At 38.9% G+C, this 22,738-nt stretch overlaps 2 protein-coding genes across 2 annotated transcripts in view; both read left to right on the top strand.

Moving 5' to 3' along the window:
* The first annotated feature begins 10,641 nt into the window (after positions 1–10,641).
* On the top strand, positions 10,642–13,842 carry LOC128380230 (glutamine synthetase-like). Its single transcript, XM_053339962.1, has 6 exons — positions 10,642–10,810; positions 11,771–11,932; positions 12,024–12,170; positions 12,436–12,563; positions 12,697–12,896; positions 13,533–13,842. Exons 1-6 carry the CDS (start codon positions 10,642–10,644, stop codon positions 13,840–13,842), a joined length of 1,116 nt encoding a protein of 371 aa, XP_053195937.1.
* Positions 13,843–18,124: 4,282 nt separating this feature from the next.
* arrdc1b (arrestin domain containing 1b) overlaps positions 18,125–22,738 on the top strand; it is a 39,075-nt gene continuing 34,461 nt past the window's right edge. Inside the window, exon 1 of the mRNA XM_053339410.1 lies at positions 18,125–18,261. Coding sequence (XP_053195385.1) covers positions 18,144–18,261 — 118 coding nt within the window. The 5' untranslated portion in view covers positions 18,125–18,143. The remainder of the gene's footprint in view (positions 18,262–22,738) is intronic.

Raw genomic sequence — 22,738 nt, 5'->3', positions numbered from 1 at the left:
GGCTTATTTAGAAAGTCTCTCACTCAGTAACTCATCACAAGTGTGTCAGCTTGAGCTGGGAGACTACACATTTACAACAGAAGGCTGTGAGCATGGAGTCTGAAAGGCTTGTATGCTTGTTTACCAGGCAGGGAGAGTTTAATGTAAGATGCTATCGAATTGCATTATGGAAGCACAGCTAGACTCACATTAGGCACTATCTGACTCTAATATGTCTCTCACAAGTCCCACAACTGTATTTCGGGACTATACTAAATCGCGGGAGTGCCCCACTGAAGAGAAAGGAAAAAGAAAAGAATGACTGTAAACAAACTATTAATAAAAGACAGTAAGATTACAAAGGCAGTCAACATGCTGTAATGCTATTGTTTGGAGAAAGACTGTGGAAAGGAAATAATGTATTGCTTTAGATGTGTTGGAGGGGTACATTTACTCTGCTTTGAAACAAGAAATAATTGAACTCTAATGATAAATAAATTATACTTGAGCTTTAAAACACTGGTGTCCAAGTGTGTTTTATTCACTTAGAGAGTAAATTGATTGACAGAGGAAATTAAACAGCTGTATCATACAGATGATGAGATAGTTTTGGTGTTGAATAAAGGTGACCTGATGATCTTTGCTTGCAATGCAAAAATCTGATTGTATAAATTATCATTAATCAGGTATTTTGGCATAATGATAAATATTTGTCTTCATTATCTTATTTGCCAAGGTGAATTAAAGTGAAATTTGAGATATTTTTGCAAAACAATAAGTGAAGAGTTTAATATGATGATGATGATGATGATGATGATTAATATGATTTAATATGATTGACAAAAAATCTGTAGATCTTTGATATTTGACTTACCTTTAATATAAGTTAACCATTTAATTAAAGATATGTAATTGTTACATCTGTTCAGTGATAAAGATTTTCATGCTTTTCTGCTGCATTATAATACATTTGGCTACTGATGAGACAGTTTGTTGTTGTATATATAAAATAATTAAATTAATAATTGAAATAATCAATAATCGCTTGTGTCAAAGGATGAATGGTCTCATGAATCATAAATCATGCGGGAGGGCACAGTCACGCGTGCTCTTGATGGATAGCTCCCCGCGAGGCTCTGATTTGGTCAAATGCCTCGTTCATCTTTAGGAAGGGGATGACGACATCCTGTCCCTAGCAACGGTCGCGTCTCTACGGCAACATCCTCCGCTGTCCCCTCTCTGCAGCTGTCACCGTGACTCTCATCTGCTGTCAGAGAGAGAGAGAGAGAGAGAGAGAGAAATCACGGTTTTCACTCGGATGAACTGATGATTTTGGAGGATGCTGTGTTGCCATGTGGGGTGGGGTGCGTGCGCCCACTCCTGCAGCCTTTTGTGTCTCAGGACTTGAGTGTCTGAAGTTAGAGTGGACACGTGGCCACTTAGGAAGACCTTCACCTTCTCCTCCTCCTCCTCCTCATCATCATCATCATCCTCCTCCTCACCATCACCGCCCCTCACCCTGCACTAGGCTGCAACCCCTCACCGCCTGCAGCCCGGTGCTGCTCTTTCTCATCTGGACCGTGTTGTGTTTGCACCGCGTCCTTATCCAGCAGTGCGTGAGACTGAATGGATCCCGCCGTGCTCATCTTCCTCTTGTACGTGATGATCGCGCACGAGCTGGTCTGTGGCTGGATGCAGTACCGGAGACAGAGCGCCAAGCCCCGCAAACGGGCTGGACCTCTGCTATGCTCAAGGTGTGTGTGTATGTGTGTGTGTGTGTGTGTGTGTGTGTGTGTGTGTGTAGATTTGATACACCTGCATTTGAATAATAGACTAGGTAAATACGCCTGCACTGCTTTATTGATTGCTATAGACAACCCAAAGATAGTTGTGAAATCAGATCAATGAAAATATTAATATTTCATGTACTATAATACAACACACTATAAAGTGTTTATAAAAGACTAATAGCATATGCATTATACAGCAATATACTTTATATGACATTTTCTTATAATGCATTAGTGTGAAAAATGGTCTCACATTTAACTGTTTACAGATAAAAACTTATGTTTGAGGTTTATTCTTGACTACTAGATTTCACTTACTGGATTTTTTCAGGAGCTTTCAATCATGTCTCACAGCATTCTCTACAAGATGACACATGTGCAGTACTTACCTCAGGTGAGCACACCTGAGCAAAGCTGCATGAGCTCCAGAAAAGAAAACTGAATTGACAAAATGTATGATTTAAATTATGATTTAAGTCACAAGTCAATGCAAATAAAATCCTACTAATTACAATCAGCCAAAAAAAAAAGTTAGCTTTAAATACAAAGCATCACTTACCTCAAACCATAGCTTGTCATTAGCTGATCTTGCTGGATTTACCTGCTGAGTCGACGATCAGCTTACCAGTTTGTGTGGTTGGTTTAAGCTGGTTTGAGCTGTCAACAACCTGGCTCGAAGCCTAGCCTTCACTTTTCTGGGAAGAGTTTGAAACTGACTGTAGGGCTCTGTTTCTATTCAGCCATAAGACCATTAATGAGGTCAGACATTGATGGGTGATACAGTCTGGCTCACAGTCAGCGCTACAGTTCATCTCAAAGGATGTGGTTGAGGTTGGGGCTCTGTGTCGGCCAGTCAAGCTCTTAAACACCAAACTGGGAAAATCCTCTCCTCATGGACATGACTTTGTGCACAGGGGTGTATGTTGAAACAGGAAAGGGTCTTCCCCAAACTGTTGCCACACAGCTGGAGACACAGTATTGACTAAAATATCACTGTAGTGTGTAGGTTTAAGATTTCCATTAACTGGAATTGAAAGGCTTGAAACAAACAATAGAAAAGAGAAGACAATATATATGCTGACAGGGTTGACAAAGTGAACCTGGTGGAAACATTTCTGGAATTTTGTTTGATGTTTAGTAAAAAGCATTCAGGGAACTGTAAAGAGGTGTGTATTTCCTTGCCTTGGCAGACTTTTATCTTTAGTTTTATCTGTTCTAAAAAACAAACAAAAAAAACAGTTTACTCATACACTTGAAATTAGATGTGGGTGACTAAGAAAAGCTATTCAATGTACTATTCTCATGAACTCTAGGTATGTGCTGTGCAGTTGATTACTCACTCTTTCTACTGAAATTGCAATAGTTGTGGCTTCTTGTGTTATTCCTTGAACTTCCCCTACAGTGCCCGGGTGTGTCAGGGAGCGTGGAGGGTGAGCAGTCAGCCATCCAGGACCGACAGAGGAGGGAGGGACCTGAGGAAGACTGGACGCATCGTGAGAAAAGCTTAATGAAGAGAGATGCCAGACATGGATGGCAGCTAGTTGAAGGACAACTTTGACTTGATCTCCATGTGACTGCTGATTGTGAACTTGTTGTCTGAGAGTTGAATCAAGTTCACCTCGCCTTTAAGCTTTATTGTAACTGCACCCATTGAGCATTTGGACCTTTTATTACTGTGATTAGTTCTGTGACAAGTGAACCAAATGAGAGGACAGCTGGAATAAGTGTCTGGCAAATTAAGATTCAGATGGCCAAACTTCTGAGAGGATAAGATCAAGAAAAAAACAACAACACCAAAAACGCAGCATTTTTATTGAAAACACAAGCCATGACATTTCAATATTGAGCTTCATGATGGACCTTCATGAGATCAGTATCTGAGCCTCTTTTCATAATTTTTTTGGTTCAGTTGTATTGCTAAAACAGCGTGTTAAACCCATCCATCAGTCATCCCCTTTGCCTCTATTTCAACTGATCAAAGGTCTGAAAATGGTATGAAATATCACCAGCATCCACTTGCTGATTTTTATTGGCCTAAGACTCAACATGTGACTACAGTGTTCCCTGTTTTTTCCGGTCAGTGTTTTTTTTCTCTTTCAGGTCAGAAAAAGCCCTAACAATAGAATTAAAATCACAAGGAGGAGAGATACTATAAGCATTATGACGTTTTATTATTGAACATGAATTAGTTTGAATCATTTAGTGATATCAATATATATCAGTGGCTTGTGTTGCAAGTTTCTGAATCACTGCCAACAGCTCTGACTTTACCTCTGATTCAGTTATGTGCTCATGGGAAGCTGTTTCCCCAGCTGGAAAAACAACACCAGAGACAATCAAAGCTTTTTGGACAGGATTAAAATTAGAACGTTGTTTTCTCGCACTGGATCTAGAATCCATTCTAACCATTCCTGTTTTCCCATCTGTGACAATGGTCGTAATATATCACCTTAGAGTCCCTCAAAGTATCAAGATTAAGAATCTACAGGCAAGTGGCTCTATGAGGCTGTAGACACTGTACATTTCACATAAAACCTACTCCAAAAAGTCAGGGGATCACCAAAGTCCCTAGGATACATCATCTAAGAACCATCAAGGTACCAATGTGCCCAAGCATGATGTAGAGATCAATGAAAATGAAAAGATTGATGCTAGATGAAAAGTCAGGAGATCATCTCTAGGATTGACTCTCTGGGGTTCATGTGTATCTGTGCAAAATGTAACCGCAATACATCAAATAGTCATTGCGATGTTTCAGTCTGGATCAAAGTATTGTACCAACATTGCCATTTCCCCAAAACTAGTGTCACTAAAGATATAAAACTTAAACTTCTGGATTAAATGCCACTAATGGTCAGTGATCACAATCGGTTCCTTAGAAGCTTGGTATTCTGTTGCACTACAAGGAAAACCACAATTATTTTTGTCATAAGGGAATGATTGGTCATGCGTCGGTGCAACTGCCAGTAATTTTATTCTTGTTTTGATAAGGAGGAAACTCAGGGTGTGGCCAGTACATCCCGCTGATCCGGTGACTCTTGTTGCTTAAGAGTTTTAAGATACCTCTTGAGGTCTCTTTGATCTGGTTTACTTTCAGTCTGATTTCATTTCTTCATATGCATACCAACATGATGAACAGGATCAAACAGATGTTACATATTCAACTTTAGCCTTAAGAACACAATCACACAAACACACAGGTGCCAATGAGTTAAGACATCACATGATGTGACAGTTATGGCATTGACTCTTGAGTGAAACTTGTTGTTGGAGATTATTTCAAATAACAAGTACATGTCAGTTTTGTCAGTTTATTAACTCTGATAAACTGCTTCCTGTTCATGCCAAACTCAGTTTCCTTGAGAGACAGTTAGCTATAGATGACTGAAACTGTCAAAATGAAAAATAAATAAATAAATCATCAAATGACTCAATAAATCGATGAATATGGAATTAAGTGCACCAAAAATCATATTAAAATTAAATGTTGGCATTAATTCACTGACAAAATGCGACATGAATTAATATTTCTGTTTTAATCTGTCTATTTATTTACCTTTGTATATGTTATTTTTCTTTTCAATTTTCCATTTAATTAAATGATTAATTGATACATTTTTAAAATGTATTTAGTTATTTATGTATTTATTTATGCATTTATGTCTGTATTATTTTCCCTTGGCATTTTCTCTCTATTCATTTCCTCAAACATATTTATGTCTATTTTCTTTTTACTTTTCTTTATGCATTTCTGCTTCATTATGCAAATGAGGGGGCTATCATCAAAGTGTGCCATGGAGTCAACTTTTTACTCATTAGTTGAACGACATCAGACTACATAGATCGACTATACATACTATACACATAAACACTATTAGTACATTCTAATATTCCCCAACTACATTGAGTAATACAAATTTAAACCAAGGTTTAATCCCACCACCAAAATATAAAATAACATTGTGTTTTAGAACACTTTTATTATTTTGATATTATGGAAATTCAAATTCAAAATGTATGAATTATAAGTCACATATTATCATGATTGATTTATTTGATATTAGCCAATGTAAGGGTATATTTAGTTATGGCTTGATTGCTAGATAATACTTTTTAAGAGATTAGTAACACCACTCCCACTGACTCTGCCTTTTCAATATGGGCTGACAGTGGAGGGTCATCAGCAGGGACGTGCACATGATTATAGAGGGGCAGGGGCTCAAACTCAGAAAAGGGCAGCTGCGTGCCAACATTTTTTTCCGGTCCTTTACACAATATGGAAATTAATGTAAAATTAAAAAATATAGTTCTAATAGAAAGCTAACTACTTAGCTGTGTGTCCTGTGTAGGTGAAAGTGATATGTAATTGCAATTTCTTTTGTGTCACATTATCAAAGTCACAATAATCTTTATATCTAAACCTCGGACCTGTACTTCAGACCTGTAGTGAGAAGGGAAATATGATCCGCCGTAAACACCGTGTATTTTATTTTGAAAATTAACCCGGTGTTTTATTTTGTATTTTGCACACGATTTCCTGTACCGCACGATCTGCTCTGTGCTAATTTGACGTCCGGCAAAAATAGAAGTTGACACATTGACTAAAATAGAGCGTTTTCTGAAATATTACCCATATTTAAGCACGTTGAATAAGTGGACGGCGACTAGTTAGACCATAACTCAGGTTCACGTTGCTCCACTGTCACGTCTCCTCAGTTATCCATGGGGCAGCTCTCTCTCTCTCTCTCTCTCTCTCTCTCTCTCTCTCTCTCTCTCTCTCTCTGGCGGCTCTGTGACGGAGCGGAGCCTCAACAGACAGAGGAGCAGCAGGCTCAACACACACAACAACCCCGTATTACAAGAAAATGGGTACGGTAGATCACCGTGGATATTTTTGTACAGCTGTGTTTTTTTACATCCTTAAGAGGAATTTATTAATGTAATTTTTTAAAACGCACACACACACGCACAGAGGGCACTTTTTAATACGAGGCAAAAAGGGCAGGGGCTCAAGCACCCCTAGGGCCCTATGTGTGCACGTGCCTGGTCATCAGTCTGATATGGTTCACCTGCCAAACTATAAAAGCTTACCCTTGTGGTCACTCTCTCTCTTTCCATTCCTCCAGCCTGCATCTTCTTTTGGTTTTGCACTTTGTTCTTAACACCTTGTTTTGTTACATTCAGTTTTAATAAATATTTCCTTTAAGCAAACTTCTGAGTGGAATCCCTACTTGTTACATTCCTGAGCCAATTTGTGACAAATGGGGTCTCGTCTGGGGTCTAAACCAGTTTTGTTAAGCATAAATCAAACCTTACAGTGACATAGAGGTGCATAATTGGTTGAAGTGTTTTTCAGAAAACCAGACATGCTTTTGAGAATTTAGTATTATGAATTTTTGGTAGTATCATGCAAGGTTTTTGTTCATGGATATTGGAGGGGAGCAATATTTGTCCACAATTTATTTGCAAATTCAATGTCTTACAAGTTGTAAGTCACCCGTTTTCTTCCCACAACTCCCACAACTATCTGTACAAAGACTAGGGTTGAGACTAGATATCTAATTACTGTGATTAAATAGGACTGGGCTTCTGGATCTTGGGCTCTGCTGTGGCTATATTTTGATTTCACCATTGCACATGTCTCTAGTATATATGAGTGCTCGATGGGTTTGTAACTTCTTCGTTTGGCTTAATAAATTAGTGCCTCTTGTACCGATGTGTTTAACTTGCTTTAAACCTGACATGCTAGCCTGTAAAGCTAGGCAGGTAATACAGTTTTCGTTTGGTAGATGAAGACCTAGAATATCCAGCTGTGGGGAAAGTCTAAAATGTTGTACTGTGTCCACAAGCAGGCAGATCAAGCAGTTTGAAAAGTGCTATAGCTCATGCTTGTTGTGTTTGTTTTGTATGACCTTTGGTTGTAGTTTAGTTCTCTCAGTCTTTGGTATGTGTCTTGGGACGATTTGGTTGGTTGGTGTGCCTTTGTTCAGAGGAACCTTTTGGCATACTACTTCAGTCTGTTTGGTAATTCCAGTTTTGTGTTTGATTGTTGGAATTGTGTGAAGGCGAAGTATTGGAGGTTTGTTTGCTTAGTTTAGCTGCAGGCTGCTTTGTTGTACACTTGTGGTAAGCTTTGGTGCTCATTCCGACCTCAACGTTTTTGTGTACTTCAGGTCACGACTTGAACCTCATTCCATTCTGACAACAATCCTCGCTATTTTTTTGACCTTGTTTTACTTCTGTCTCACTTTCCTATGTTCTGTAAAAAGGTATAGCTACAGTCAGTCGCCATTTAGGTATTTCTCTCAAAGGTACAGGAAATGTTGCTATGAACAAGTCTTGTCATGACTATTTAGTTGCCAATAAAGTAGCCTCTCTGTTTTGATGGATTTTCGTACTCCCTATTAAAAGTGTTTCTCAGGATCCAAGGTTGCTGGGTGGAGATTCAGATCTTGTGAATATGGTGGCCAGTTAAGTGACAGATCCATTACAGATTAGAAAATGAAGGTTTGTTGATTTTATTCAGTATTTTATTTGGTAGGTTTTCTCACCGATTCATGAGGTATGGATGACTTGGCATTGATGACAGAAATGATTGAGTATTAGATTTGTAACTGCGTAATTTCAGATAGCCACTAGCTATCCTTTTTCTAAGGTCAGTTTTCTCTCCACACGAAGGAGTTGGTGATCAGTACGGTCACTCGAGTGCCAAGGACCCCTTTTCTTTCAAAACTTACCTCCTAGGTCATAAAACGTTGTATAACTCATGGTCGTCGCCCCCTGTTGAGATACAGAAATATGCCGTTTGGTTGTTTGGGGGTTAGGGTGCCCTTTTGTTGGCCCTTCAGCTCCCAAACAACTGCTTAGATTACCTATGTCTTCTGCCAGCTTTGTGCCAACATTGCACCCTTAAACACACAATCACAGTGTCCCATGTGACTGGTCCTATTTCTGTAGGAGTTGTTGAATTTATGCCCTCGTGCCTGATCTCAGGACAGCTAACCAGACGGAAACTGAACATATGAGCAGCTTCTAGTCTGTAATTGTGTTCACTGAGCTGCAAGACTTGACTCAGCTCAGCAAACAGCAGTCAGTCACTATAAGCAGATGGCCTCTCCAGCACAGGTGGGTGTTCATTATTATTTCTCATAGGAGTTTATGGCCGCCTCAGCTGTACCTGTGCAATGAATTGATTAATTTGTTTTGTTTTTGTTTGTGTCCACTTTCATGTTTTATTCATATTTTTTTTAACTCACAGTATATGTTATATGGTTGGATTTCAACAGAGAAGGTCAGTTCAGATGTTTACAATGTGCTGACATGTTTTCTCTCCACAGAGCAAATCTTGTGTTTGTCATATATTTAATGTGTTTCTTAAGAGATGCATGAAGGATTTTTTTGTCTAATACCAACATTGTCATCCAAAAATGAACACATAAACACATACCTCCACCTAACGAAAGCCTTTGAGATGTCATGTGACGTGGAGTACACGTGAGTCTATGACATCAGCATGGTCATTTGCATTCCAGTTAAACACCTAAAACAGGTTCAGGCACACACACACTACAAAGTTGTCTGGAGACACTTCACTACGCCTGCAGTCACCTGTAACACAGTAAGTCCAAATATTTATCTCTGTTTTATATTTAATGTGCTTCAACATTGTGTAATCTGAATCAAATGTCATCATTTGAGTTGATGTATCACATTTTTGATGATGACATGAGGAAAAGGCTTATGAAACTCAAGCTGCCTGAACTTATATTACAACTGTTGTTTTATAAAATACTGAATGGTTTAAGGCCAAAACATATTTCTGATCTGCTGCTATGTTGTGAACCATCCAGACCTCTCAGGTCGTCTGGGACAGGTCTGCTCTCAGTTCTTAGAGTCAGAAGTAAACATGGAGAGACAGCTTTCAGTTTTTAAGCTCCACTTATCAGGAAAAAAATCTCAGTTCCCTTTAAATAAAGGCTGAAGACTTTTCTGTTTGCTGCTGCCCTTTATTAAATCAAATTTGAGGCTTTTGATTAATATCTTACACTGCACTGTAATTTTTACTCTCCTGTTTTATCTGTCCTATTCTATTTTAGCTTATACTTATCTTAAAATGAACACTTTTTAATTGTGTTCTTTTTATATTGTCTAGCTGCTTTAACCTTCTGTCTTGATGTCTCTTAGGTTTTATGTGAAGCTCTTTAAATTGCCTTGTTGTTGAAATGTGCTATACAAATAAACTTGCCTTGTCTTACTAAGATCAGAAGGGGCCGTTTTTGTAGTAGAGTTGCATCAATTATGTTCCATTTTTATTCGTAACATCTAGCTGAACAAACTCTTACATGTTGCTGAAGATAAGAGTGTTTAAGATGTTGAGTGAAGGAAAGATGATGTAAAATTAGTTTTATTTCAAGATTTTGTACAAATAATAATATAACAATAATAAATCATTCATAATTGATGAGGTGCTAATGCAAAAGTCCCAACCTTGTGTTTATATTGTGTAAATAATGGGTCATAATATATTTGACCTACATACTGCTTACATTTTACTGACTGCAAACAGCTGTTACTGGCATCCCCTTACTGGTTTTCACTTCCTGGTCTGTGTTTCACATATACATATACATATACATATATATACATATACATATATATTGTGACTCCAATCTCCATATGCAAGTTTGCAAGTCTGGAATTGTACACTTCCCTGAGGTAAAGGTAAACACAAGGAGTAAACAATACTATTTTTTCCTTTAAGATTTGTCGAAGGTAAGTGCTTTAAGCAGGTCTACTAGGACATAGACACGAAATATAACAACTCACAAAATCTAATAAAACATCACTTCTGCCTCTCTGATTAAAGGTGAACATGGAATCAGTGTCACTAAGCTCCCGCCTCAACAAGGCTGTACGCCAGCAGTACATGAGCCTGCCACAGGATGGGAAGTGCCAGGTTACCTACATCTGGATTGACGGCACTGGAGAGGGACTTCGCAACAAGACCCGAACCCTGAATGAAGAACCAAAGAGTATAGAAGGTAAATGTCCTCTTTTTTATCATTTAATACTTTTAAAATGAGTAGCATTTGACATTTTACTCATCTTTGTGGAGTCTACCTTTACCTTTGTACCTTTACATTTATTCATGTCAAGATAAGGTCAAATATGCATTTAATACATTTTTAAGGGGGAAAACAATTGATCTTTCAGTCTGTTTCTTGTATGAGTAAAAGCTATTTAGACTGGATGACCCTCAACCTGACTCATCAAATTAGGATATCAAGGGGAGTATAGAGATTACAGAATGGGTTAGGTATCTGAAAACCTATTTTAAGGATGTTTGTGAACTAACGAAGGAGTTAGTCATAATCAAATACCCTGAGGAATAACAACTCTATTGTTAGATGATCTACATAATAACACATCTACATAACAAACAGCTGAGGTTTAAGAGAGCATCTTGGTACAACCTCAGCAATATGCTGGCTCAGCTGGAGACCTACTGTATTGAGATCTCAGCTGGCACTGGTGCTTAGAATTGCACTTTATGTTAACAGCTGATGAAAGGACTAAATGTAATAATGTTAGAAGGTGCTGCTTGTAAATGATCAACTGACTCTGCAGTTCTCCTCAGCTCTATGGGGTGTTTTTAGTCTCCTTTAACTCCTTTAACCAACTTCAACTTTAATTGTTTTGATTTTCCAGCTCTATAGTGGCAGCAGGCAACTGTTCTCAATGAAAAAAGTCTGATAAATCAAATGTACCCTGACTTTCCTGCACTAAACCACAGACAGACAAGTTTAGCAACTAGCTGGTGAACAAAGTGGAGCATTTAACAGCTAAAGAAGCATGGAAGAATTTCTTGATGGTCTCAGACATAAAATAATCAGTGAGATTATCAGGTTTCAAGATTCACAGTGTGACATAAATCCAGTTCTGACCTATATTTAGGAGATTTGTTTTTGCTGACGATCTTTTGGCTAAAATGATGTTACCAGATATTCCTGAGTGGAACTTTGATGGCTCGAGCACATACCAGTCTGAAGGTTCCAACAGCGACATGTACCTCATCCCTGTGTGCATGTTCAGGGATCCATTCACTCTCGACCCCAACAAACTGGTCCTGTGCGAAGTCCTCAAATACAACCGCTTGCCTGCAGGTACATTTTTTACATTTCTGTTTTGGTTCTGTTACAGTGCTGTGACATATATGACAAACAAGCTGTACATGTTTTTGTCTTTGCTTTATAGAAACCAACCATCGAGCTAGCTGCAAGAAAGTGATGGAGAAGGTCAAAGAGCACGCTTTGTGGTTTGGCATTGAGCAAGAGTACACGCTCTTGGGAACAGATAAATACCCTTTTGGTTGGCCTACAAATGGATATCCAGCACCCCAAGGTGAGTCAGCAGCCAAGTTTCACTCCTCTTTAAAAAGAATAAAAGAATGAGATAAAACAATAAATTAATTTATGCTATCTGTTAAGCAAATATAAAGCTATTAGCTGCCATTTAAAACCCTCCATAAAGAGTGTCATAATGTTAAGTTGTACCAAAATTAAAATGATCTCAGAAGTGTCAATCAATAGCAAATACAATGCATTTTTCCCACAGGCTTTGTGTGAATTTTATCTTAACATCTTCCCATGTTGTCCCCTATTTTAAGGCCCATACTACTGTGGAGTGGGCGCTGACAATGCTTACGGACGGGACATTGTGGAGTGTCACTACAAGGCCTGTCTCTATGCAGGGGTCAACATCTATGGCACCAATGCTGAGGTTATGCCATCTCAGGCAAGTGTCAGCATTACAGTAATGCACAGTGGACAGAAAATGCTTCCACATAAGAATGATCATGATTTTTTAACCATTTTAATAGTTCCTTATTTCCTTCCTTTCATTGCCTCTTCCCTTCTTTTAACTTCAGTGGGAGTTCCAGGTGGGTCCCTGTGAGGGCATAGACATGGGAGACCACCTGTGGGTTGCACGCTTCCTGCTGCACCGTGTGTGTGAAGATTTTGGAGTTATTGCAACAATGGACCCCAAACCAATGAAGGGCAACTGGAACGGTGCTGGTTGCCACACAAATGTCAGCACCATAAATATGAGGGAAGAAGGGGGACTGCAGTGAGTAAACATTTCCTTAAAAACTTCAAATCATACAGAAATTTTAATTGGTAACACGTTAAGGAAAAAATAAACATTTTTAGTGACCGTGTTTTTATTTTTGCAAATAGATGCATGGTTTTAAAGGACTGTCTGTAAATTGTTAAAGCACTGTTTTCCCATCAGAGTCAATGTCACTGATGTGTCACTGATAAATGCTGAAACACAGCTCTAATTGTACATGATTGCAAATCTCTCTATAGGCTCATTGATTCTGAATTGTGAGTAATTTTGTATTTGATATGATCCAATAACATAACTGTAATATGATTAGGTGTTAATATAATACGATTCCATACAATACAATGACAATGCCATGAAGAAAACCCCCAATTAAATGTACATTTATTTTGCTTCTGTGACCTTATTTGATCACTTTTGGTTCTTAGGTTGATAAAAACAATAACACATGCTGCAGCTTTCCCAACAAACTAACTTGGTTGACTTTCACAGTTCTCATAGCGCTGTTTATGGCTCTGTGCACCAAACAGTGGATCAAAGATCATCAAAGTTAACAAGGTCAACACAGTGGAGCATTCATAAGATAGATACAGCTTTCTCCACTCAGCTGTTTCTTCTTTGGTTTTCTGATGGCAGATACATCGAGCAGGCCATTGAGAAGCTGAGCAAAAGACACTGCCAGCACATCAAAGTGTACGACCCACGTGGAGGTCAGGACAACATCAGACGTCTCACAGGTCATCACGAAACCTCTAGCATCAACGACTTCTCTGCTGGAGTGGCCAACCGAGGCTCCAGCATCCGCATCCCTCGCCAGGTGGGCCAGGAGAAGAAAGGCTACTTCGAGGACCGCCGTCCTGCAGCTAACTGTGACCCGTACTCTGTGACAAAGGCCATAGCAGTCACCTGCCTGCTTGATGGAGAGGAGGGAGAGGAGATCGAGTAGAAGACATGCACATTTATCTGAGTCTTTCTGAGTAGGATGCTTGAAAAACATGTTGATCAATAAATTAAGACATGAAGTTTGTTTTCGTTACCTTATATTATTATAGTTAGTTATATTGTTATACCTTACTGACATAGTTGACATGTACACATGTGAACAGAAAGGCTGCTTCTCCAATACCGTTATTGCCTTTAGAAATAAGTAACAATGTAAAATGTACAGCAGCGTTGTCAGAAATGCATTTCTTTCTTCTTCTGAGCCCACATGCACATTATACCATATTAAAATATTAGTAATTGCTTCTTAAATTTTGTTACATGCATTTGTCTGGACAATGTTGAAATAAAGATACATGGCTTGTCTCTTTTTTTTCTTGTTTTTTGTCTCTTCAAATTAGCAAAAATGTAAGAAGTTAAAAGTAGAACAGAGAAATAAATCTATATAATATCAATAGTATCATGGTCAGTATACTGTAGTGTCATTTGTACTGTTGATTGATTGCTGAATTTCAAGTACGATCATCTTAGAGACACCAAAAGACACAAATAAGGAGAGGTAAGGAATGATAGGAAGGTATGAAGAAATTTAATGAATGTGAAAACAACTTGTTATCTGAGCATACATCATTCTGCACAGTGAAGGTCAAACATCCAGGTGAAGTAATAAGAAGACATTTTTCAGCGGAGGGAGTTTAACCTAAATAAAACATAGGCATTACTGTGAGTGTTCAGTGTGAGAAAGAAACTGTGGGATAAACTGAGCTCACCAGGGTTCACTCATTCAGTTAGGACACTCACTTTATGGTGTGGCCTGTTTATGGCTGCTATTGCTACAAAGCTTGCAGAGGGTTATCTAGAATATTTGACATGGAGTGACAACAAGGAGGAGTTTTGGTTTTGGCAGGGTTAACATGAACTTGCAGGTAAATGGTGATGGAAAAACACCAGTAACTTTTCTCGTGAGTGTGTTATGCTGGAATGTATATAAACAGAAAGCAGAAACAAGGTCATCTGTCTCTCAGTCTTTATCTCTTGCCATCAGTTCCTGTTTCTGTCTCATCTTTCTCATTTGGTTCTTCTTCATCTGTTTTGTTAAAGCTGATGGTAACTGCTCATCTGCCCAGTTTCTATTTTAACTCAGCCAATCCAGCTGCTAGTCAACAAGTGAAAGAATGTCTTAATGAAATGTTCAAGAAATGTTGTTATGTAGAAATAAATTAATATATTTACTATAGTGATATACAATTACTCTAATTTCATATACTGTGGGTATATGGGTTAAAATATTTTATCCAGGTTACCCAAGCCTTAAACAGAAGGAAATAAAAACATACTGCTATGAAAACAGTATGAAAAGGGGGGGGGGGGGGGGGGGGGGGGAGAAACACATCAAAACTTCCAATCGCACTAGTTAAATAACCTAATGTTAAAGTTAAAGTTATCTAACCCACTAATAGTTACAGATGTAAATACTTACGGCAACTGTCCACCAGGTGGAGCTTCTGATATAAATCTCATCTTTCTGTGTCTCAGTGTGACTCCACAGATAAAACAATTGTATTTCAGTTGTCACATCCACCACCCAGAGTGTCAGAGTGTCATAACAGACCAGGGTCTCCATTCCCCAATACAAGCCTAAAATGATCCTAGTCCCATTGTAAATCTATGGGCTCAGATCACATTAATCTTAAAATGCTTTTAGGAAATGAGGCCTAGAGCCATTTATGCAGCACTTTGGGAAAGGAGTGGGATGTGGTTTGAGAAAATAAAGCATCAAACCACAACAAGAGTAACATATATAATAGATGATGTCAGAAAAGGCATGAATGGGGTTGCCTAGTCATCATACTCTCAGTATTGGCATGGATGCGCTTCCACCTGATGCTCAGTGTATCTGACATATGGTGTTAACATCTCATCCTGTTACTTCCTGACACATGATCCTCTCATTTTCTGCCTTGCAGTGTCAAAATGACTCATTATTCAAGCTGTTGGAGGGAAGCATTTTTTGCAATGGGTAAACACAAAAAAAAGAGTGATTCTTAAGGCCAGATCAGATGCCACCAGATTTCCATGGATACAAGGAGTAGCTTGGCAACCGTGGTGTTTGTCTGTCGTCATGGAAACATCAGAGCTTATACCAGGAATATTAGCAGCCTTGTGAGATGATGACAGAGAGAAAAAAGAGGCAGAGTGTGTTTGATGTCATTTTTCTGTCCTCAAATGAACGGCACATGTTAAAGCTCCATGATGAAAACTGTGAAATGCAAATGATCTTTTCTGTGAATGTCTTGTGTATCACAGCCGTTATAAGTTTCACATCTATCATCTTCAGCTGCTGGTGCTGCACATTGAGACAGGAAGTAGAGTCAGAGAGTCAGACACAGGAAGTAAGACAGAGATGGGAAGTGTATGAACTGTGGGAAGCAATGTGTTTTTAATAATACTGTATCTTTTAACCAAAATACAGAATGAAGTGCCAGCATGTAGACTAAAATAACTAGATTTTTGAGTACAGTTATGATGCACATGGTCACCCAACAATGGAATTGAATGAATCACTCACAGCAGAAACATACTGCAGATGGTTGTGGAATACTTTGCCGGCAGTTGGGAAAGAAAAAACAGATTTTTATTGAATATTTGGTGCACAACTTTATTTTACAACTTTTTACTACATGTTAAGTTTTGATGTCTTTTGGTGCACACCTGTATCTTTTCCTGTTAATACAAGACACTATGGTCATATATTGTCCTCTAAATACCAAAAAGTGCTCTTAACATTGACCAACTGGATTGTGACATTGCCAGTCTACATGCCAGATACATTATTTTTTAGAAGGTGTTCCTGTTTTGAAAATTGCAGTATTGTAATAATGCCATCTGATTCAGCAGAATTAAGTTCCTCAAGTTATGACCTGTGAGAAAAGCACTTTGTGGAGTGCAATGCCAGTAAGGCTGCATTACCAAAAGGCAAAAAGGGGCTGCTGCTCCAGGAGCCCCAAAAGTTCCAGTCATGCTGAACAGTATGTTACCCAAGACCCCGAGGCTCTGTCTTGAGAAGGGTCACTGTGAAAGACTAGTCAAAAACCATTTTGTTTCAGTTTTGTACTTACATGTTGCCCATACCTGAATCATTTTAACACTGGTTTATCTCATGCATCTCTAATGATACATTGTCAAGTAATGTAGGCCTACTGAATGGGCGGTATTTCTCAGGAAGTCTGTGGTAACATCCTTCCTATCATTTTTGGAAAGTTTTGTACTGTCAAAATGAAACTGTATCTGCAGTCAACTTTTATATCACAGCACATAAACTCATAAAGACTGCTGTGTACTTTGTCCAACTTTCAAGTGGACGTGTCAGTGGATAAACTTTTCAGTTTGAATGAAAAAATATTGTTTACAAAGTTAAAAACTATTAATACAACTATTTTCTAAAAGGTAAACAAAGTCTTCAAACAGTATCACCAACTGTGGCATGTCCTTGCAGCCGTACTCACCATATTTGGAGCTCCATATTCCCTGTTCACCTCTTCCTCTTCTTTTTAATAAACAAGGACGTATTAACAGTTGCATAACAAGAAGAAAACATGGAAAAATGTTAGGTGAAGTATATTCACCTGAATGAAACTGGAAAGAAATTCATTCAGAATACTGAACTCTCTCTTTCTCTCTTCTTTCTCTTTGTTTTGTTTTTCTTAGTTCTGCAATTAAAATGTTGAAAGCAGATTTTTAGAGGAAGCTCAAGCAGTTGAGTAATAACTATAACCTTTATTAATACAGCACTTTTCAAAAACAAGTTCCTCACACACATAAAAGCAGAAAAATACACAGTGCAGTGAGCAAGACAATGAAAATAAATCTTAAGAATAGAAGCAAACCATTAAAATAATCCTTGAACTGAATTCTATAAATCATTAGTTCTCAAAGCGGGGTGCCAGGACTCCTAGAGGGCCCTCAGCAAAAAGGGGTATAAATTATTTTCACAATAACTCCATTCATAAGTAAAACAATAACTGTGTAGGAGTGTTTTGCTTCTAGGATTTCATACTTTCTGCAATAACACATCTCACATCACGGACTAAGAGGTCCTTGATGTGAAAAAGTTTGAGAACCACGGGTATAGAAGACGATATTTGCCTTCAGGCCATAAACAAACTGCAAGATGAATCAGTTATCATCCCTCCCATCACTCTCTATCATGGGCCGTCAGTGTGACGTCACTAGTCTCAGCAGGTGAGAGCGCAGCGTCTGCTCTTCGCTGCTTTCAGAGACGCAGAGCTGCGGAGGAGCGGAGCCATGGGAAAGCTTCAAGAATTTGATATCACTTTTGCCAACAACAAGGTGGTGTACAGTCCTGGAGAGTCTATACGCGGAACTGTGAAAATACGAACCGGCAACTCGCTGCAATACAAAGGTAAGATTTCCTCCCAACAATTTTCACGCAGGGTGCACAGAGACGAACATGTTTCTGCCACAGTGTCTCTCAGCTCCTGTCTCAGTGAAGTGCGCACAGAGGCTCCATGTAAATAAACTTTTACTCCGTGATGGTGAGCATGGAAGAAGATGTAGATCTTTCTAACAACTGCGTTGTCAATCCATAGCTGATTGAACGGCTCTTACCGCCTTAAAAATATGGTGCGGACATCAGGGATGTCTGTGCCACTGCTGCGCCATGGAGAGGACGGAGCGTTTCCTCCCCGCACATGACACACCAGCACCCGCGGTGGATTCTGTTTTTGTGCCATAAAAAGCTGGTTGCTGCTTCTGCTCGGTGATCAGACCGTTTGAAACCCACATCCTGGACCACATCCTGCTTGTTATAACATGTTGCTTCCATGTATTGTTTTTAACTAAACCCTAAAAAATGTTTGGGGATTGTTGTCTGAATGAGAAGCTTCCAAAAAATCAAGACAACAGGTGTTAAACAGTTTATTCCTAATTTTAAAAAAACCCAAAACGTTTCTCTAATTATATCTTGTCATCATTTACGGTATGGAAGGATATTATTGAAGCTTTTACTGGCAAACATCTCAAATTAGTGGAGACAGCTAGTAATGGGAATAAAGTAGGTTAGTAAGGTGGGGAGCAGCTTTTTTGGAGTTGCCATGGAAGTACACAAAGAATCCATTGTATGAATGCGATCCTTGTGGGGATTCTTCTCTCATAATAGAGGGCCGCTATCAACTTTAACTAGCCTAAAGCACTTGTTCTGTGGGAGTCTGGCTCAGAGGTATGATAATTGACAGGGACAGTAAATAAGGTGGGTTGTGATGTTAGGTGGTGGTCTGAAAAGTTCGCGTTTTGTCATTGCCGTAAAAAAAGGTGCCACTTTCCTCATTCATTTTCAATGTGAGTTGAATTTGCATTTTCATTTGATAAAACTTCTATACCAAGATGGTTTAGTAAAAAGACATTTCATGGCTTGATATCTTGAATTCCATCATATTTTCACAGCAGTGTATGTGTGACATAGTGAGATTAGTTTGCCTTAATGCACAGGCTGACCTGAAGCAGATGGCACAGCAGAGATCAGAGCCCCCGCTGTGCTCTGTTACACTGTAAGGTGGCACGGCTACAGTACCTCTGTGCATGACAACGGGGCTTTATTCCCAAAGTAGACCCTCTTGTGGTGGCTGCTGTGGCAGAAATGAGAGTTTTTTACTGTAAGATGGTGACCAGAACATGTGGAGAGATTCAGATGTGGATTGAGGCTTTGGATCAGCTGCAGGGACTTGAACAGTATCTGTGGCAGTTACTGGTCCATCCACCCAGTTTCATTTTCACTGTAATCCGTCTGAAGTCAGATGTCAAGCCTGCAGCACGCTGCCAGATGACAGTGTGCTTTCAGTTGTCAGTGCTGTGACAAATGACACAATTATTAATAATGCTGATACAAAGTCATCATTTTTCAAAGGAAAGTAGATCTTAAATCTTTAATTAGATTAAGACAAATCAGCATAAAAATGCAAACAACCCAAAAGGCACTTCAAGAGGAATAAAACCAGGCAATGACAATCGATAATACAGTGCTGGTAGTTCATGCTGCAATCATCTTGACCAAAATGATTTTGTTACATGGATATTTAGCTGATTCAAGACATAAAATAACAACCTTCAAACAGCATGAATGACAGAAAACTTCAGTGTACAGCTCTTGGTCTCATAGAAATTCAAGCCACATGTATGTGACTGTATCTGGATGTTCTGAAGGTTCTGCCATAGTTGACATGCACATAAAAGACAGAAAAGTTCATATTAATGCAACACTTCATAGTCCTAGCATTGTGTGAAAGTTCTACAAAGTGTTTTGTCCAGCAGGCTGGACAGTGGGAGGTGGAAAGTTCAAAGCATTTTCAGCAGATTCTTTGAGTTCTCCAGTGGCAGCTTTGTTAAAACTGAAATGTATCTCTATATTTGTGTCTAACTTCACTTTGATTGTAGAAAAAGTGCAGTTTTCTCTTCAGTGTCTCCACCTCCTGCCATGATATGTTTATTCTGGTCTGCTGCTGAGTGCAGACCACACAGGATAGGATAGGCATAGGACGGTCTTCTTGATACTTGTTTTTCTTTAACAGCATATACTAAATTGAAGCTCACTAAAGCTCACTTGTAGTGTGACTGGGAAGCGATACACAAGATAACACTCAGAATCCTCCTCGGACTTCTGAGCCAAGCTACTCCAGCTGAGGAGCTCCATCTCAGGCTTTCAGTCTGTTGTACTATAAATGCAGAGGCTGCATTATGAGTCCAGTGACATCACCCCTCTAAACCACGACCGCTAATGACTCCATCAATCAGATGGTTTGAATCATGCTGAAGCAGTGTGCATGTCTACTTTGTTTCAAGCGTGAGAATTTCCTGTTTTGGTGTCTTGAGGAGAGAACAAAGAGGAGTAGCTGGTTTGTTGAGGTAAATCTTGACACTTATTGATCGGGACAGTCAGAATAGCTTCCTCATTTAATCAGTTTTCTGCATTTATTTGATTAAGGACGTCTCATTAAAACAGATGATGAGTCACAAGGGAATCTGAGAAACCATTCCCACTGAGGGCTATGACTCTATGGATTTTTTCTTACAGTGGTAAAAAAGCAACACATCCACACAGTTTGGTGGTTTGCTGCCAGAGCTAGCCGAGGCAGGTTCTCCAACATATCACATAGCCCACTTTGTAACCTTATATCACACAGTATATACATCACAAGCACATTCGACTACTGTATGTGACAGTTGTGGTTGACATTTAAAAAAAAAAACATAGATAACCTCAACCTTCTGTCTGCATCACCTGACGGCAGTAAAGCAGCCCTATTCCCACAAACCGTACATAGAATCACAGTAATGATGGAAATTAATAGTGGGCATGGTCTCACTGAGTGTTTTTCCTTTTTTTCTTTCTTTCTTTCTTTCTTTCTTTCTTTTTTCTTACAGTTTTCACCAAAAGCATGAATATGTCATCATTCCAGCAAAAACACATTTTAACTGAAGGCAATTTAGCATTTGTCTCGAACACATGTTGGTCAACAGAAAGTTAATCGTTGACAATTATTCTGGTCTCGTCACCTTTCCCATTTCTCTTCCATTCAGTGACCATGAGTCTCTGATAGTCAGTTTTAACAGCTGCTATTTCCCACCAGCAGAAATCTGAGTGGCGCCCGTGAAAGGCAGAATCCATCCTCAGATACTACCAAAGAGCAACACCAATATTGTTTTTCAGGGTATGATATCAAAGTGGACTGTAAATGATGTTTTAAGTCATTTTGAGTGTGTGTGTGTGTGTGTGTGTGTGTGTGTGTGTGTGAGTGTGTGTTTGGTACGATAGGCCACAGAGGCTATCCATTACATAGATTGTGGCAGCATATGAGCCATTTAGGATTGTATTTACACTGCAGTGTGAGTCAGGTGTGTACTGTTACAAGTAGCACCATATAATAAATACAGAAGAATATTAATAAACAGATACAGGCTTTCTGACCCACTGGATATTGTAGAAGTCCGAATTCTCAGCCTTACTGTATTATTGATGATGGAGACCATTAGACAGCATTTCTATTGATTAGCTTCCTTACAAAGACAAATGTTTGAGCCTAGTCATGAATACATGAATGAAAGTACACGAATAAGCACCTTAAGAAAAGACACTTTACTTAGACATGCACTTTACTTAGACATTACTTAGACCTAATGTTCTTTCCACTTAGAAAATTGTAATATATAATATCTTAGGGTCACAGTTTTTGACAAAAAATATAAATCTCAACCGATATTGCAGACAGGACAAACAGTAATATCATTAGGCTATTAGTAATGGACGTTCTGCAAGAAGAGCAACTGCATGAAAAGCTAAATTGAAGAATATACAACTAAGCCTTTTGTGTAATCTCTTAAAAAATGTTCCAAAAATTATAACATTTATCTGGTTACTCAGCTCACTAGTAACCAAATAACTTTTCCCCCACAAATGAAGGCCTAGTTCAGTTCTGAAGGTAGATTGCTTCCACACTGTTTGATATGTTGCTAGCAAGGTATTTTTTCCAACTTCCAGTCAGCATGAAGACCCTACTTCATACCACCTCAAAGATCCTCACCGTCTGTAGCTGTTCATGGTGAAGTTATCACTGATACAAACAGACTGAGAGACATGACTTAACTACCATGCTTCTGTACAGTCATATCATTAGGGCAGGTGGCCCAATATGTAGGCCAGTTGTATGAAGAAACCAATCAGCATTTGTTTGGCAAAGCATGAATCTTTCTTTTGCAGTGGTTGACACAGCCATGTTTTTGGCTTACTTAGGTAATATGTTTTACCCTCTGTGGTGTTTCAGGTGGTTTGTTTTTACTTGCAAAGTAACGCAGGTGCTTTTGACTGTCTTGGTTGGTTGTCGCTGGGT

Source organism: Scomber japonicus, chromosome 19 (assembly GCF_027409825.1).
Source record: "Scomber japonicus isolate fScoJap1 chromosome 19, fScoJap1.pri, whole genome shotgun sequence".
Classification (NCBI taxonomy): Eukaryota; Metazoa; Chordata; class Actinopteri; order Scombriformes; family Scombridae; genus Scomber; species Scomber japonicus.
This window is presented reverse-complemented; position numbering and strand designations above follow the sequence as displayed.

What these genes read in the sequence shown, in the direction of transcription:
- LOC128380230 (XM_053339962.1), top strand. Translation starts at nt 10,642, where the DNA reads ATGGAATCAGTGTCACTAAGCTCCCGCCTCAACAAGGCTGTACGCCAG. An exon ending in AGAACCAAAGAGTATAGAAG is followed by an intron (nt 10,811 to 11,770) that starts GTAAATGTCCTC and finishes TGATGTTACCAG; the next exon opens with ATATTCCTGAGTGGAACTTT. An exon ending in CTGAGGTTATGCCATCTCAG is followed by an intron (nt 12,564 to 12,696) that starts GCAAGTGTCAGC and finishes TTTTAACTTCAG; the next exon opens with TGGGAGTTCCAGGTGGGTCC.